This window comes from Oenanthe melanoleuca, chromosome 1A (assembly GCF_029582105.1).
Source record: "Oenanthe melanoleuca isolate GR-GAL-2019-014 chromosome 1A, OMel1.0, whole genome shotgun sequence".
Classification (NCBI taxonomy): domain Eukaryota; kingdom Metazoa; phylum Chordata; class Aves; order Passeriformes; family Muscicapidae; genus Oenanthe; species Oenanthe melanoleuca.
Genome location: NC_079334.1, coordinates 15325618 through 15344906, shown reverse-complemented (window position 1 = coordinate 15344906; position 19289 = coordinate 15325618). Strand labels below are relative to the sequence as shown.

Here is a 19289-nt window from a genome sequence, read left to right as displayed (position 1 = left end):
ATGATGAATCCAACGAAGGAACTAATCAGTGTGAGACTTTATTTGATCATTCCTTTTATTTGTTCCATGACTTGGCACCCGAACACACCAGCAATTAGTAGCTGGGATTTACACTGCAGTTCTACCACAGGAATAGAAACTGTCTACTGTGGCTTCATTAAATCCTACTGTGTAGGTTAACTGTATTAGTAGAGCAGTGCCTGTAATACTTGTGGCATTAAAATGCTCTTTCAGATTTAGAAGCAACTCCATATCCCCATCGGTACTTGTCCTGTCATGAAAAAATAACTTCATCTCCCACTTTCATGTATTCCTTTCATTTCAGTTGTAATGAAGGAAATCAAATTCCATGCAGATGTCCTTAGAGTGCAGGGAAGCATTTTGCAGGAGCTACTGTGTAATTCCTGTCTTCATTACTGCAGAAAAGAAAACAAGTCACTGTACTGTCTGTTGCATTACTTCCATCTCTTTGCATACAAGGGATGGTCACCCTTACACTGTATTAGATAACTCTGTCATTTTACACATAGCAACAACTTAATCATTGCTGTCTCAGTGGGAAAGAAAAAGTAAAAAATCCTCTTTCTATAAAGAAAAGTTTAAGTCCCATGGATAAGCTATTTTTACTATTTTGCTGCATATTGAAAATGCAACTTCCAAAAACTTCATACTTACTATTTTCCCCATATGCTTTGTTTATGCTGGTTATATTATTTGTTTTTAAAAATTCAAAGAGATTGTTAAGACATGTTTTACTATAAGAGAAATTGTATTGGTATCCACGGAATGAAATCTTTCCCGCCAATGTAACTAAGTTTTAGTTTTTAAATCAAACTAAGTGCCTGAAATATTAAGTTCTATGTTTGAAGTAGAATATATATAAACTGAGATCACATAAGAACAATATATTCCTTAGTCTTCTGAAGGAAGAGGAAGCTTGGATAAATCACACCTGTAGAAAAAATTATTAGCCATATACTCAAACAGTTAAGAAAACAATCTTGCACTTTCACAGTGGGTATGTCGGGGGCATGGATGAACTGATTATGTCCTCATCTTCCCCAAACACTGTTTCATTTTTTCAGAATTTTCTGTTCACAGCCTTTCAATCGTTCTCCACTATAACTAACTTTCTCCAGATTCATTCAACACTGGAAATACTTAAAAAAACCCCTACAAGCCCACTCCCCCACGCCTCAAAAATCCACAAACACCAGGTAAGTACTCTGAAGACAAAAATACATTAGTTACTTTTGCCATTCCACTTAGACTCTCAAAATGGTCATATTTTAGGTACTTAAACCAAAATACTTCACTGCTGAGCGTGTGTTTGTTTCAGTTGTACATTCATAGAGTTTTCAAGTGTTTACTGTTGCCACGTGTCAGCTCTGGGGCTCATCTAACCAAAAGTTACCTTTATAGCACTGAAAATGTAACACCTTAACTGAGAATCTCTAAAAACAATACAGCAGAAATAACTGAAAAAAACCACCCATTTTCTACACTCAAGGTCAATCATTCTACAATTTCTAAAAACTGTGCGCTTAAAAAATATTGTAAGCCAAGCACAAACTTCAGTCCTTACTGAAACAGTAAAAATAAGCTGATGTTTTTTTATGCAGCCATCCATGGGTCATAAATACTGGTGGCAATGAGGGAAAACTCAAATACCATACTTCTTGAAATCGGACTAATAATCTAAAAATATAAGGAGAGTTTAATTCTACAAGCTTGTCAGTCTAGTGACTCATGCCATTACATACTATTTCAGGCTGAAAGGGAACTCTGGAGGTTATACAGTCTAACATTTGCTCAAAGTAGGTCCAATCAGATCAGGCTGCTCAGCTGAGTTCCTTAGAACACCAATGACTGAGGATTACGAACGTTCTCCAGGCATAAACTCTTCCCAGGATTTGATCATCCTCACAGTGAAGTGTTTTTTTTCTTATACCTAATCAGAATTTCTTGCATTTCAACTGGAACTGTTGTCTCTTATACTTTCACTGTGCACAACTAAGCAAACTTCACTATATCCTTGCCTTTGTACAGAAAGATAATTATAAAATCTTCCTTTTATCTTCCTAAAAGAAAAAAAAACCCAAAAAACTAACAAACACCCCCCTCCAAAAAAATTTCTAACAGAATCAACTCGTATCCTTCACCTACCAATAAAAATAGAGGTTAAAAAGCTTTTATAATTATTTCAGTATGTCCTTTGCTCCATTAAGCAGTTGGCACAGATCTTCCTACACCTTCCAGATTCCTAACTACAACTGAACTTCAGCTCTGACACCTCCTCCATCTCTGCATATTTGTACAATGTTTGTAGATTCCTTCCAGTGGACCATTTTGCTTCCCCCTTCTCATTAACTCTAAGTATTACAGATTCTTCAAAATATGTGACCAGGGATACAAGCTGCGGCATTGAGAAAACACTTAGCATTTTTCCTGCTCTCATGTAACAGAGTTCCAGGTTCTAAAGAAAGGTCTCTGAAGGATCTTGAGCTTCTTCCCTTCAGAGAGGCTGCAGTGGCATGTCATTTGTATTCAAACAATACAAGTACAGCTAAGTATAGTTGCAGTCTGGGCAGAGAATGGATCGAGAGCTGCCCTGGGGAGGACTTGGGGATGTTGGGTGGATGAGAAGCTTTGACATGTCTTGGCAAAGGGCACTTGCAGCCCTGAGAGCCAAATGTGCCATGGACTAGACCTAAAGCCATGGGGTCAGCAGGTCAATTCTACCCCTCTTCACTCATCTGGAGTGCTGTGTTCAGCTCTGGGAAATATATAGATGAGATATTGGGAAGAAATGTTTTACCGAGAGGGTGGTGAGGCATTAGAACAGGTTGCCCAGAGAGGCTGTGGATGCCACATCCCTGTAAGTTTTCAGGGCCAGGGAGGATGGAGCTCTGAGAAAACTGGAATAGTGGAAGGTGTCTCTGTCCACAGCAGGGAGGTTGGAACTAAATGATGTTTTAAGTTCTTTCCACCCCAAACCATTGTATGATTCCATGAAATAGCACAAAACAAGGGCAATCTGATCCTTCGTTGTAGAAACAGAACTTAAATAGCTTCCCTCCTCTGAATTCTTCTTCCACAAATCCCACAGCATTCCATCCAGACTTTTGAGTAGTGCTATGTTCAACTTTTGCCCCCACCCCACAGAAGAGTCTCAGAGTATAAAAAGCAGCACTGGCTTTGATGAAGTAGTGTCCTGGGGTGACGTTACAACGCTTTGTATCCCCAATCGTGTGTGCTGTTCATGCCTGGAATTAAGGCTTGTTTTGTCTAGTTAGCTGGCAGTCCCCCCCATCGGCCGCTCGCTGTAGCTGCTGCCGCTGCGGAGGGCCCTTTCGCCAGCTGCTTCTGCCGCTGCGCCACTGCTTCGCTTTGCCTTGTTTTGCTTCGCTTTTGTTTTTCTTCCCTTATTAGTTATATAGTTATTATATATATATATATATATATAAAAAACATATATAGTTAGTTTAGCTAGGAATACCACCCAAACCTGTTCCAGACCAGGACCTGGGAACATCAAGCAGCACCCGGAATCTGCATTTTCGTGAGAAGCATTACACATCCTGCCCTCCCCAGCATCAGAAACTCATCCTCTCAGACTGGTGAAAGAGTTTCTTTTGTCATCTGTGGCTGTTTTTCCTTGTGTTGGGGAGTGTTTTTTTCTTTGTGTGTTTGCTAAATAAACAGGTTTTTTCCACTTTTCCTCTGAGGAAATTCTTCCCGAACCCGGTGGTGAGGGGGAGGAGTTGTGGGGATTTGTTCTCTGGGGGGGGGGCCCCTTTTGGAGATTTCCCCCTAATTTGTCCTAAACCAGGACAAGCAGTTTTCATTCTTGCCAAGACAAACTGATTTAGCCAACCAAAATCCATGCTAGCATTTTCACAGGTCCTTGGAGATTACCAATAGGAATAGACATTAGGTATGAATTACCAAATCCATTTCACATTGTTTCTAAAATAATATTTCTTGTTTTCAAGTGTAAAATTAACATTACTCTAAAACCCTCTGACTAACAGAGATAATAAATTCAATTCTTCTTCCAAGCTGATTATAAAATATCCTTTAAATACTTTGTTATGGTAACTGAAATGAGCACCAGCCTGAAGCAGTTTTTGCTGGGTAGAGAGGTTAAATTTTGCGTCTATGACAGGAACTGACACAGCTTTACACTGATACAGCAGACATATCATCTCATCTGCCTTAATACAAATCTGAAGGTAACGGAGCCATCAGTCCAGTATTTTAGCTAAGGAAATAATTTATGTAAGCTTTTGCGTATTTCATTGTAACACTAGTCCAAAGTGCTGTTTTCACATTCCTATCTGTTTTAATTCAGAGCAAGAACAATTCAAATGACCAGCTCAAAGTAAGTCAGTGCAATGTATCACTTAAACTTCTGTACATTTTTTCTCCTATAAATGGAAAAAAACTGTTGACATATGACACCTCAGGGACTGCAGACCTAAGAACTGGGCGGAGTAGATGGAAAAGGTAAATTTCACATTTCCACTCCGTTTTATTGAAAAACCTACTGAAACAATGCAGGAGGCCTAAGAAGCAGCAACACTATTTTATCATTTCTGCTCAGCAAGTTTACTGAGTCTCAAGCTTTCTTGTCTCTATCTTCTAATTCACAAGAAAAATGACCATGTTTCACTAATGGTCACTAATATTCAAACCAAGAGAAAGAGTGGAACCTGGTAAAATAATAGTAACTCAAAGTCAGGGTTAAGCCCAAAGAGCAGAAAGGGAAGTAAAAAGATTAATGTTGTAAGCTGTGAATTATTCATGATTTTGAAGCAAATTTCTTCAGTAAAAAACTTGCAATAAGATCCTGCCAGAGCCAAGGAAATAAACTCATTGTAACTGCAAGTAGGCAGTTTTCAATGGCAACTGCAAAAGTTTTGTGCCAGATCCAAAGTTTCATGTAAACCACCTATATTTTCAAAAATTACTTACTTTCAGTCCACCCAAAAAAATCACTGTAACCCAGCCTCATGCAGCCTGCACAGAGACAACTGCTATTGCTGCTCAGTCATTCAGCATATTCTGACCATTGCAGGAGTTTCCCAACTGCAGCCTGAGTGGACTACAGTTGTCTGCAGACAACTGAACTGAAGCAAATGACCTACATTTATTGTGCAGGACAACCACTTTTCACTTGGAGAATTTCAGAAAACCTAGAAGTTTGTTTGTGTAACAGCTAAGAGTGACTAGCTAAGCCTTCCTACCAATTATTTCTTTGCTTATCCACACAGGTATTTATTAACATCTTTTCAATTCTTCTGGGTGTTTTATTCCCTGTCCTCTAAATTTTATAAGTTGAACCAAAAAGGAATTTTCTCCCAGATGTCTTCTTTCTACCCTGTACGCTTTAAGAAATATATGGGACAAGTTGATTTTACACCTCCCCCTTATCACATCTTACTGAAACAAACAGAAATAGCAAAAACATCCACAATAAATCCTGTAGAGATAGTGATCAAAAACCAAATCCAAATTAACAGATGTTGAGAAGGGAACTTGAATACAGAAAGTTAAATCCCTGTGAAAGAGGCTGCAGACATGGATATCAAATTTTCATTATTTTTCTGGATTCCCTTCTAGTACTTGCTATTAGTTTAGCCTGCAACATCCAACTGAGCTTCCATTTTTAAAAATATGAAAAAAAGGCTACTCAAAGAATTTCAGCACAACATTCCCCCTAGAAGACCCTCAACAGCTTATCAAACAGGGGTTTCTGTTCTGAGAATAGCGTGTGTCCCTCCAGCTGGCATTTTGAAGCAAGTTCTACAATCGGAACAGACAGATGTAGATGTCCATGTAAAAAATGGGTATCTACTTTGCAATTTTCTACCTTAGAAGAAGCCTTATTTGCTAATAATAACACCAATACTTGGTCTGTAAAATTTAAGAAAATTAATTATGAACCTGAAGATGAATTTTGCCTGTCTTGATATGGTATCCAAAGTACTCTGCAAAGCTTTTAAAGCACTGCTACACTTCTTCTGGCTTAAGCCAACAAAAAGGTGCTTAACAAGCATACTTTTCAGGTTTTGTTGGTGGCAAACAAGTATCTAGCTTATCCACCATAATCAAATGCAATCTGAAGTCCTTTGCCTCAGTCAAACAAATACAATTCCAGAAACAACTGCTAAATAAACGGAACCACTGAGCCATCTGCGCTTCAGTTGTATCAGCATTTTGTGAGACAAACAAACCTGATACATGAGTTGTTCTGTAGAACAGTAATGAACCGTTTCCTAGCTACAGCTTCTAGAAACTCGTGCTACAATTCCAGCTTCAAAGATATGCCAAACACATGCTATTGAAAACAGTTGTTCTCTGCTCCCCAAAATCCTTAATCTGTGCAAGACTTGAGTGAGAAATCATGCTACTTGCACTACCAAGGGATAAAATAGGAATGAAGGGCCCAGTTGTGCAGCTTCTCTTAGCTCCTAAAAATTTCCATTTATAATTTGATTCAAAATTTCCATTTATGAGTTTGTTTTCTTAATTAGGCAACAGCTCAGAGTAATGGCAGCAAGTAGCTCTGACAGAATAAGCTGTTGCAGACAAAGGGATCATTATTCTCTGTTCAGATTACCTCTAAGTGATGAACGTTAGTGAACGAAATATTCTGGATCATGAACTGAAACAGCCAACGATCAGACACTTTCCAAACTGTCTCTGCTTAGAAAGATTGTTAGAATTTGGAATTAAAGTTAAAATGCTTTAGTTATAGTAGAAGGACTCACCTGTCAGCCCTGATACAAGGTGCACAAACATCAATAAAAGCCTTTAACCATTAATTCTAAAGAACTGCAAACCAATCTAATGACTTTATACCTTAAGTTGACATAAACCTAATGTTCACTCTAAAAAGATGTGTTAAGCACTGCATCTACTGAACACAATGCAGTGTCCATTTTCATAGGCAACACTGAACTGGCCTGAAAGGGTTGATTTTTTATTCCAATAGTGATTGGCCAGATTCCGTGTTTTCCCCATTGCATTTTGGATTACGTGATTTGGAAGATGCCTACTCTAAGGGTACACTAAGCACAAGATATTCCAGCTCATATGGTTGCCAGATGATTATTAAACAGGAGCCATCAACCATACATAAACCAGGAATCAGAGCAGTAATTCTGCCTCAATAATTCAGTACTAGACCTGAGCAAACGGACAACAGATGACATGATGAAGACAGAAAAATCTACAAAACAACACCTGTTCCTGCAAGATTTTTTTTTTTTTCTCAAGCTTAACAGGTCAGAAATTGCTCCAAATGTTACACAGCTGAGCAAAGGATCCCAGCCATTACCACATAGTCTGCATTGATTTATTAAATCCCAATTAAAACATTTTCAGTTTCTGGAAGAAGCCCACATCAAGTTCTGTATTAAACTACTCAGTATACATGTTTGTCCAAGGAACGAACAGGAAGTGGATGTTTTCCTTTGAGGCAAACACATGGTGACACCTACTGGGTTTCAGTTTCAATAGATGCCAGCTTGATATTTTGAATTCTCTGCATGATCTAAAGACACAATAATTAAAAAAGCCCCGCAACAATAATAAATGTGAATTCTCAAAGCTCAAGTTGTATTGTACCAGGAAGGTATGAGAGAATAAACAGGAAGATGAATGAGTGTGTCTCCCAAAGACTATTGCTGTGGTTAAAAACCCCCTGAATTAAAGCGCTTTAACTGGGGCTTAATAAGCACCATAAGCAGGAATTACTTCTACAGAAAACAAAAGATATCTCCAAGGCAAAACCAAGTGTTCTATCAAAACCAAAGTAGTGAAGCTTAGCCTCTAAACAGGTTTTCCTATAAGATTAACAAGCATTATTTTCCAGTGGACATTGAATTTACATTATCTTAATTCAGCAATGTATAAAAAGATATGAAAAGTCAAAAGCACCATTAATGAGTTCTAGAAGTTTTGCGCCTTAGCGCAGAGTTTTGTTGACATGATGAAGCAGTTTGTGATTGGAATTATGCAAAAAACAAAACATGGAAGCAAAAAAACTCAATCAGAAAAGCTATTTCTATGTCCTTAAAATAAACACACTTTCTAAGCAGTATATATTTAAAAACATAGAATTAACAACTACAGAATGGCTCCCTAGACCAATTATACACACTTGAAATATTCATCTTCACTGTAATACTTTCATTAAAACTTATAAATATTGGTATTGCACTTTTAAGTTTGAAATAACCCACCTACAAAAGTTAAGCCGTTTTCTCCAGATTTCCAGGAATTACTGCTGAAATGCTTTAATAAATACAGTCTACTCACTTGTCACAGAAATGGAACTAAAGACTCTATTTCATGTTATACTCTAATTAGAGAACCCTATTTTGAAAGTAATTATATTTACCGTCATTATGCCCAAGAAAAATTTAAATAACAGTGTTTTTATCACAAGCCAGATTCAAGTTTTTTAAACCATGCTAAATATCCATGACTTCAGCCAAGAAATAGTTAACAGCATTACTGAAGTTATTGAGAAGTCAACAATCCAAGAAATAAAGATTCTTACAAACGCCTCACTTGAGTACAAAGGATTAGATGAGTTTTTTTGTGGGTTTGTTTGGTTTTTCCTAATACAGGGCATATACAGAGATGCAGATCTCACCTCACAGCAACTCTCCTAACCTCTTTTATTTGACTTGATATCTTCTACTTTCAGTTGCATTACCTGAATCAAGCGGTAGAAGTATTTTTGAACAAACAGAAAAATACTTTTAAAACATTTATTGCCTATGGTATTTGCTTTCATAGTGTCATTAACAAATCAGTTTAAATGAGAGATGCTGATGGTAACTGTTCTATGGACAGCTCTCTATCTATTGTCTCAAATGGCCTAAGAGCTCATCTTTCCAGCTTGAAGCTAATCACTAATTTATAGGTCACAAGCGTGTTAAAAAGCAAGTTCATAAATGACCGGTGTTTGGGAAATGAAAGTATCAATCAATCAATAATAATTAACAAGAGTTGATCTCAGCTCATCAGAAACTTTGAGCACACAATTTTATTGTATGAGCTGACTCAGAACATTCTCTGAACTTCGGCTGAAAGTGTGACAGGGCAGTCTCCAGAACACCTATCTAGTGATGTTTTGGTCTGCTCAGCTTATTAGCCACGGTCTGCAATTACTCTCTTTGATTTCCAAAGCATAGCTGAAAGCTAAGTAAAAGGATTTCACCATTTCCCTTCTGGCCTGTAACCACTGAGGAAGGCAGAAATGTCTGTAAGCAAAGACAAATCTGCAGACCACATTCTAATTTTTGGTTCAGCAAGAGACACAAAAATTCTTTCTTTGAAGAAACTCAATGCCCTTGGCATTCAATAGGACTTATTAGTACTGACTGCTTTCCAAGTCAAAATGCAACCCTACAGATAGCAGTTCCTTAACCATTTAAATGAAAGTATTGTTTCCCTCCCTATGTGTGGGCTGTAATTGTAGAATTTGCCATCACTGGTCCCAATTGACACAGGCTTTAACACCAGTATACTTTAAAAAGAAGTCAATTTCATACCCAGCATCCAATAAACGTTTTAAACTCACTTTAATATGAGCTGTGCTGATACCTACTGTATCTGCTGTACCTACCCCTCCTCATAATGAGCTAAAGCAGAAAAACATCTAATTGTTCAAAACTGCTGAAACCGCAACTTGTAAGAAAAACAACTGTTGTATAACCAACTGGTCAGTTATTAGCACTTATCAATTCAAGCTCTTGCTTTTGTTCTAGCAACAGATCTGTCTATGGAAATGAGAATTGCTTCTTTCCACAGAATTGTACTGGGAAATTCAACATTCAACACTTTGACACAAAGGAGAAGGAAAATTAGGAATAATTTAACACAAACCTTCAACTTGAGAAACAGGCAAATTAGGTAGAAAGAAGTAACTTTGCTCACACTTTTGTGTGGACACATATTCAGAAGTTCAAACAAGCATAAACATAAAGCCATTAAAAACACGCTAAACTCAACTGATGGCTCACATAAAATTGTATCCCCATTACTTCAGCAATACAATCATATACAGCCTCTGGTTCTCTGCATCTTTCCTAAATTTTCTCTTCTGCCATTTGATCAGACATAAAAATTATTGGAAATGAGAACCCTGAATTCACAATGTTGTCCTTGAATTTAAGCAGAATATTTGACCTTCAGGTCCTGATACGTTACCAGCTAAGCCTAGGGTCCTTCAGAAAAGGCACAGAAGTTGTTTGGTCTGTTGAGAACTACCCAAAGGAATCCTTATTTATGCATTTTGACACTGCTGCAAGGTTCACTCATTCAATATTTTTTACTTATGTGGCCTACATGAGTCACCAATGCCATGGTACCCACGTCAACATTCACTGCATGATCTTCACATCTAACACAACTTTCCACATATTATTCCAAATGAATAGAGATCCATAATACTGTAGAAATGTTCTCTTGGAGTTTCAGAGAGCTTAGCTCATCTCCTGTAAGTCCTCTTGTTGAAATCCAAGTTTACTAACTAATAAATCCTTGTTTTTCAAGCCTGGCTCAAAGATAAAACTGATTGATACAAGAGAGAAAACTGTGGTTAGAATAAGGGAGGGCAGAAAGAAGAAGAGCAGTAGTAGAAGTAAATATTTTCCTCACACCACTGATTTCTCTGCTTGTTATTCATAACATATTCCCAGCTTTGACTGTCATACTTAGAAATGCATATGCTGTATACCACAAACTTGGAAAAAACAGGATATATTTCAGAGATAAAATTTGCTTTTAATTTCAAGGATGGAATACACTAGCATATCATGCAAAAAAAAAAAAAATCCAATGTTTTATTACAATCTGGTCTTAATAATTCTACTTTTTGCAGCAAACATCCATTAGGCACAGGACAAGTCAGCACAGTAAGAACAGCCCAGACAGAATCAAGTAAGGAAGTACCTGACTTGGGATTTTAAGCATAGAAAGGTCAACTATGATGAATCACTTAGGCAATAAGTTAAAGCCACCAAGATTTTTAGAGCACCAGAGCAAACTCAATGAACAAAATTACTATAGTCTGACACCACCACCTCAAAGAAAATATTACATTTAGCAGTTCCAGATTCATGATCATTCAAATTATCACAGCTGGAATGAACTCTATTAACATTTCAAATTGAAATGGCTGAAGAATCAGTTCTATCTGTACCTTCACAAAAAAAGGAGATATTTTAGAATCCTGGGATGTTAATTCAATCAGTGAGTCAAAAATTCCACTGCAATGCCAGGTTTGTAGACAAGTTTGTTACTCCATGCTGCTCCCATATAAACTATTTATATCTGTGAATAATTCTTTGCCACATGTCCCAAGACTCTCTTGGATCAGACTGGGGAAATTAATGAGACATCCTGAAGAGGTGGTTTTCAACAACCTCATTCATTTTATTGGACACACTACTAAGAAGTGGCAGTTGTGCTGTGTTTTTCTGAAAGTTTTTCTAATATATTCCTAACATTTTGGTTAAGAGTAAGTCCATTATGAATATGGAACCTGCTAAAGGCAGGTTACAGTAGCAAATAATTCTCTTGTTCCATAAAAGGAAGGATTTAGGTCATCATGTTCAAATTTGCAAAATGTAAATTGAACACCAAGTTTAATTAGAACTACGCAATAAAACAAAATTATCTTTAGCAATCACACTTCAGCAGACTCAACAGTAGTCAAGTGGAAAATAACAGAACTCCCACAATCTGCAGATAAATCCACACAGTCAAAGTGCTGGCATAACACTGGGGAGTTACAATACAGAGATATCCAAGAGGCCCCACAGGGAATAAGTTCAGTCCAGCAGATCCCAGGTCAGAGCTATGTTCCTGGACAAACTAGTGAGATATAGCTACCCTGTACTGCAATCCAGACAGGCTTTCAGGCTGTCACTCAAGAACAGGAAAACTGTTACCTGACCAGAGGTAATTCAGGTATCAGTGTAACCATAATAATAATGTGCACTTCAGCATTCAGCATGATGACACAGGGGAATTTCAACATACCCATGATACGCTTTATCTGCAAATCTTTATCTACTCATATATAGCAGCCATTTCAGTACTCATTTTCATTTAGTTTGTAACTGAAGGTGTAGAAGTCATTGGAATGGACAATGAAAAGAGTAGAGATTACTTCCAAGAATTAAAAGCCATTTATTAGTATTTATTATCATGTTAATCCTTCTTCTTGCAGATGTATTTAAATCGCTTCTCTTTTTCACTACACTTAACTACACCCCTGACTGGTGCTTCTATTTCAAAAAGGTACTTCTAAACAGTTTCTTTAATTTTAGCCTTTGTAGTTAGTTTAGCAGTATTCAAGTTTTATTAATTTCTCAAGACTGCAAGACTGCAGCATCACAGCCTTGTCAAGCATACACAGGCGGTCACTGTTGTCTAGATGAGTTACTGGAGGTCCTCCAAGAATTTGGTTTTGTTTCAGCATTGAAAAAAAAGACTCTGCACCAGAAATGCCTACCAGGCCACTTCCTACAAACATCCATTTCCCAGCATACCATCACTTCAACCTCCCAGTCCTCTGAGCAGTAACAATCTGGTGCTTCCAGTTTCGTTGCCTGTCCTATCTTCTTACGGTATTAGGTCAGTTGATTTATCAAACTTAACTAGAAGTAGAGGTAGGTTTAGGAAACCTAAGGATGTAAGGGATTAAAGCAGCTCATGAAAGTGGGGAATTCTCAGTTAAGCTATGGGAGATGAAACTAATTCAGAACAAACACTTATTGAAGCCTCTCCTACAAATCTAAGTTTATCTTGCCAAAAACTTTATGCCTAGTGAATAAAAGAAACTGTACTTCACCTCAGAAATCTACTGCGAAATGCTACGTGCACATGCTGATAGAGCAACTGCACAGTTTATCTAATTCCACTGGGGAAAAAGGCTAAAGAAAAGGAAAAAGAGCAAACACCATTCAGTTTAAGAAATTTTATAGGCTTAATATAACTTGCTCTTCTTCTAACTAGTACTTTCTAATCCACTCTGTACCTTGAGTGAGGTAAATTTCTTTCAGCTGCGTGGGTCCTCCTCAACCATTAAAATGCATATCTGATTCAGCTGTTCCCATGGAAGTTTCGGCTTTCTTGAGGAATTTTAAAAATTTGAGTGGATGTATGTGGGAAGAGAATTCCTTCAATCCCTTAGACTCCTGCAGGCATCTCTGAAGCCAACACAGGCTGGTAGTTTTAAAAAGGAAGATGTCAAAGAAAGCAAACAGTAAAAACTAGTTTTTAATCTAGTCATCATAAAAATAGCTGACACTGTACTTAACTGCTGGCATAACACACTAGATACAGTATTCCAGGATAAATTTGTATTTACCATAAAGAAAAAGTTGACACTGTCACAAGTTGAGAAATGAACATGCTGATATGATGTCTCTTACAAAAACAGAAAGAAGTCTTACAAGATTATTCAAACTTTAAAAATAATATTTCATATTTTCATCAAATAGAAATCACCAGTATCTTTCAAATGCAGACTGGCAACACTGAGATCTCTTCTGCTAAGCAACAAAGCAGTATCGCTTCCTGTGAAAAGTTTTTTTCCTGAAGGAAGTACCTTCAGGAGGCTGCAAGATCCCTATGTAGAAAAATATGTAATTCAAATGGAGACCCTTGCTTCTGTATCCTTTCTTTGTCCAGGAACTGTTGAAGTGGCAGAAACATTCTCTTTCTTCTTGGTATTTACTAGCCCAACTTCAGATTAAAACAAAACAAAACAAAAACAAAAAAAAAAAAAAAAAAACAAAAAAAAAAAAACAAAAAAAACCAAAAAAACAAAACAAACAAACAAAAACAAAACAAAACAAAAAAAGACATACTTAACAACTCCAAAGACAGAACCTCCACACCTTATTACACACAAGTGAAGAAAAGTCCTGTCTGATTAAGAGAGTTCAACTCCTACAGTCACACTGATTTATAATTTATATTACTATTTTTAAAGCACCCAGGGTCACCTAGTTAGCATTTTAAGCACTGCCATTCAGATAGGAAACAAAATCAGGGGTCAAACCCTTCATATGGTAATCAGTGGCAAAACTGCAAGATTATAGTTAAAGGCTGTGCTGTTTCCAAACAAATAATGAGGAAACAAGATTAGAACAAGAAACAAAACAAACGAGAAACTGGGAAACAAAAGTTTCAGGAACAGACAAGAAAGAATTTTATGAAGATGCAGGCCGTAAGATATATGACTGCCTCCCCCATTACAGAGAGATGAGATTTCTGCCACTGCAAAGTTTATATAAGTAAAATTCTTGAACATTAAATCATACTTAGAGCAGGAAAGCAGCAGTGAGTAGAAGCCATATAACTGATAAGGAAGAAAGTCAGACCATACAGATATTTTCCTGAGAACTCTTAACTACCAAAGCATGATTTGCCTTCACATATTTCATTAATCTCAGAAAAGAGAATGTGAAGTTCCAGCTGAGGCTTCTCCTACATTCAGATGGTTTATGGAGTTCTCTTGCCCCTACTCAACATACATTTCCTGTTGTACAAAAAAACAAACACACTCTTGTACTCACTTCTTCCCTGATGGCACCCCCTCTATTTTGTTTACCTTCCCAAAACCCACCTACCTGCACCTCTGTAAAACTTATAAGAATTAGACAGAAAAATTTACAAACCACTAGGAAGAATGAGAATAAGTCAAAACTTGCTTATATAAGCTTTGTTTCCACAGGAAACCAGCCTAAGAGTTTACTAGTCCACAGTCTGTCAAGGAAACAAAAAGGATTGAAAACATTTGACTTCTTGTAAGTTGTTTAACAACTGAAGACAACATATACTTGCAAGTGGGAGAAAAGTATAATAAGATTAGATTACAAACCAACAGAAAACACCCAGAGTTTATTCAGCTTCTACACTAGAAGTAGTTATACAATGTAAGAGTGCTCAAGGATTGCAGGCTCCTTCTACACTGATCACCTAACCCCAGTGAGTAACTCTCTTTTAAGGATTTCTGCCTCATTAGTGCAGTTGGATGATAGCCTTCAGCCTCTTTACTACAGCAGCATTCAGACTGGCTCAAGCCCCTTTCAGTAGCAGATGGAATCAAGTATTTGACTCAGCACTGAAGCAGATGAAGTGATCACATAAATCCATTTGCTACAAGAGTTGCAGTGCCACTCAGGAAGAGTGAGAATAAAAAAAGCTTTCTAATTAGTACTGCAATGAACTTGTAGATATAAACTGAACGAAGACAAGTTACTGCCAAAGCTTTAAAGCTTCTGCCTCAGCAAAAGATACACAAGGATCCAATAACTACTAGCATGCAGTGAATTTTCTAGGCATGGAAATCCTTTAAAAGCTGTAGGAAAAACCCACGTACACTGCTGACACACTCTGCAAGTCCCCAAATCTGAGAAGATATTAGATATACCAATGTATTACCCAACTTTATTACACAGACAAAGGTACACAACCTTTAGCAAACAGCTGAAGTAGGATAATTACATTATTCCCAGTTATTTCCTCTAGGACTTTATAGGCAGAGCATGTGAGTGCACAGCTACTTTGATGCGAAGTCCAGAAGCTTAGCTGGAACTGTCAGAGAAGACTATTCAGGCTAAGCTGCTGGACTTTGTGCTCAAGCAGATGGAAGTACTTCCACACTTTCCTTCCTGCCAGGAGCGCTACAAGTTTGAAAGTTGACAACTGGAGTAGAAAGAACTTAAATCGTCACATGTGCCAGCATGTGTCAAGCTCCCAAAGACAATCATTAACTTGTTCGGAGATCAAAATAATTACAGGTAAATTAGATGTACACCTTTGCTGTGATGTAACAGCTCCCAGACAATATTCCTGAACAGTAAGGATTCACTGAAGCAGAATGTTGCCCTTATGCACTTTTCCTCAGTGACAACAGAAAGCAAATGAGGACGGAATGCAGCTTTCAAATACCGCCATGTACCTGAGGACTGTTCAGCCATCACACAGGTGTCTGCTGTTCCTGCAGTGCTCGCCTAACTAGGTATCAGCACACTTCCCTGAAGGTTAATGAATTAAGCCTCAGCACACCCGGTAGCTTAGCATCATCCTATTAAGGATGAGCCCTGAGGCACAAAGTGGAAGGATAACCAAACCGAGGCCACAAATCCACAGATCTGCGAGGCAGGACCGAGATCTTGGCTGTCAATCCATTAAGTTTCACGTAGTGACACGGAATAACTCCACCTGCATGCGCGAGGGGCGGCCGGGGGCAGGAAAGAAGGAGGAAGCCGAGGAACCGAGAGGCCCCGAAGAGGGGGAGGAGGCCCTCAGCTCCGCACGGAGCTTAGCGAGGGCCCGTGCCCTCCCAGGCCGTGGCTCCCGCCGCCACAGCCCCATCCCGGGGGCTGCGCGCACATCCCTCCCTCCCTTCCTTCATCCTCCTCCGCCCGCGCCGCCGCCTCCTCCTCCTACCTTGGCCACGTAATCCTTCACCTCATCCAAGTCTCCATTTTTGAGGGCCCACATGAACTCCTTGTCGGACATCGCGGCCGCCGGGCGGGGGGACGCGGGCGGGCGAGGCGGCGACGGGCCGGCGGCAGCTGCCGGGATCGAGGGCGGCAGCGCAGGAGGCGAGAGCCCCTCCCCGGCTGCCGGGCGGGGCGGGGCGGGGCGGGGCCGGGCTTGTTGCAGCGCGGGAAGGCGCGCGGGCGGGGCGGGGCCGGGCCGGGCCGGGCTGGGCAGGGCACGAGGCACTGCACTGGCGCGGCCGCGCTTCCGCTTCCGGTTGCCGCGTCCGGCTCCGGCTCCGCCTCGACGCCCGCGCGGGACGGTAGCACACGGGGCGGAGAACGCATGCGCGCGCCGCCAGCGTCCCCGCGTTCTCGCAGATACCGCGGGGGCAAAGGGGAAGGCGAGGAAGAAGGACTGCGCATGCGCCCTCAGCCTCCGGGCCCCGCCCGGTCCCCGAGGTTGCCATGGGGACGCGGCCTAGGCTGGGCCCGCCGCGACCGAGCCGTGTTGAGCTCAGCCGGACGCTTCCAGGACGCGGGATCCGGCCTCACAGTCTGTTCCCGCTGAGGGAACCAGGTGTCTGAATAGCTGTTCTTCAAACCCCGAGGCTCTGAGCTCTGGATAATTATCGTAATACTTCCAAAGCAGCAGCGGGGAGACATGAAAGGAAGGATGTGATGGTTAATTAATATGTTGGCACTCAGCAGTTGCATCTGTTTTCCGAAGCCACATGTTTTGCATATGGAACATGCAGTTGTGTGACTCAGGCTTGTCTGCCAACTGGCAGCTCCTCTTCCTAATTCCCCCTGGCAAGCATCCCAAACACCCCTGGAGGTGGAGCTGCTCTGCAGTGACTGTAGCCAGTGTGAATCACAGAATTATTTGGAAAAGACTTCTGAGGTCATCCAGTCTGACCCAGCATCACCGTGTCTGCCAGACCATGGCACCGAGTATTTCCTTGAACAGCTCCAGATGACTGCAGATAGTATGAAAATACACAGATTAGGAAGAACTTCCTTACTGTGAGGGTTGTGGTACAGGTTGCCCAAGGAAGTTAACAGATGTCCCATCCCTGGAAGTGTTAAGATCAAACCTAACGGGGTTTGGAGCAATGAGGTCTAATGTAAGTTGTCCTTGTTCATGGCACAGGGCTCAGAGCTAGATATACCTTTAACAATCTTCCAACCTAAACCATTCTATGATTCTCTGAATTTATGATTCTATGATGATAAGTGTAAGAAGACTTTAGATCGATGAACTTTGCCTTTTCTAGCCCAGTTACTCCCTTTGAGTTAAAATGCAACTTTCTGCTTACTGGTTAAGCTCTGTTTTGAAGTCCTACATTACTGGTAAAGTGTCCCAACCTGTTTCAAGAAATAAATTGGAATTCATTGCTGCAGTCAGTTACGCATTGTTAGTATTCTATAATGTATCTGCTTGTATAAATCACAGTCCAGAATAAAAGATAATCTAATCAATTCGGCTATCTAAATTAAAACAAACAAACAAACCAAACTCAACAAAGCCCAAAGAACAAACACAACATAAAAATCCAAGAAAGAGAAAGAGACTCGAATACATATTGGTCCCATTGCAGGTTTTATTTAAAAACGTGAGTTTGATCTCATACTTGCTAAATTACCTTTGTGTAATCCTGAACAATTCATATGCAACAGCTGTTAGTTCAGCAATAACAGCCAAGTAATAATATAAAATACCATCATATAGAACTCAGTCTATTGAGGAGAAAATAATAAAGGTGACAGATTGCAACCTAGATAAAGTTATGAAACTGACACAAGAGATCTGAGAGTGACAGGTGAAAATGGAACAATTTATTTTCTTTCCGTTTATTAGTTTGTTATATTTATATTGAAGGAAGAGGGAGTGGAAAGGAAAAGGAAAGAGGAGTTATGTTTTTCTTTCCCAAGGTCAAGCCAGGCTTGCAAACAGGGAAACTCAACAATTATTGACTGTATTCATTGCTGGACTTGAAGCAGGAGGGGAAGCAGACAAAGTCAAACACACACTGCCAGTTCTTTGGTGCCTGTTCATGAATCGTAGTGAGGCTGGACCTCAGAAAGACACTTGGGGGCCAGCCTTTGCTGGTGAGGAAGTGTGTCATTCTATGGAAATGCATCGTCCCACTGAGTGGAAATGCCTTTTCCTTGGACTGTGTAGTAAACACAATTAGCAATTGCTCAACAAGAGGCTGGCTCTGAAAACTGAACCAAGGGTTGACAAATACCCTTGGCCAAATCAGAAAGTGAATAATGGTTTGGAAGTATGACCCATGATACAGAACCAGGCTGTACAGAGTACAAATCTCCTCTTGGCTGTAGGTTTCCTTTCTTTTATAGTTTTCATCATTTATTTCACATCTAAGTACTGCACTTTCTTTCACTTACAAGAGTATGCATGTAAGTCACCGTTACATTATTCTATTCTCCATGACTAAAGCAAACGAAAATCTTTGTGCCTTCACACCAGAGAAGCTACCTTTTATTTCTATGACATTATGTCTCTTTTCAGGAGCAGATCATAGAAAATGGAAGTTCAAGGAATTCTCTTTTGATAATCTCTGTTATTTCTTTAAATCAAAGTAATAAAATTCTAGAAACAGAATAATTTAGATTGGAGGAAACCTCTGGAGGTTATATCTGATCTAATGCCTGCTCAAAGCAGGGCTAATTTAGATGAGGCTGATCAGGGCAACCAGTCAAGTTCTGAATATCTCAAAGTGTGATGAAACCACAACT

At 39.5% G+C, this 19289-nt stretch overlaps 1 protein-coding gene across 1 annotated transcript in view; it reads right to left on the bottom strand.

Moving 5' to 3' along the window:
- The window catches only part of MTPN (myotrophin), a 30823-nt gene extending 14070 nt beyond the window's left edge, over nucleotides 1–16753 (bottom strand). Inside the window, exon 1 of the mRNA XM_056482580.1 lies at nucleotides 16492–16753. Coding sequence (XP_056338555.1) covers nucleotides 16492–16563 — 72 coding nt within the window. The 5' untranslated portion in view covers nucleotides 16564–16753. The remainder of the gene's footprint in view (nucleotides 1–16491) is intronic.
- Nucleotides 16754–19289: the final 2536 nt, after the last annotated feature.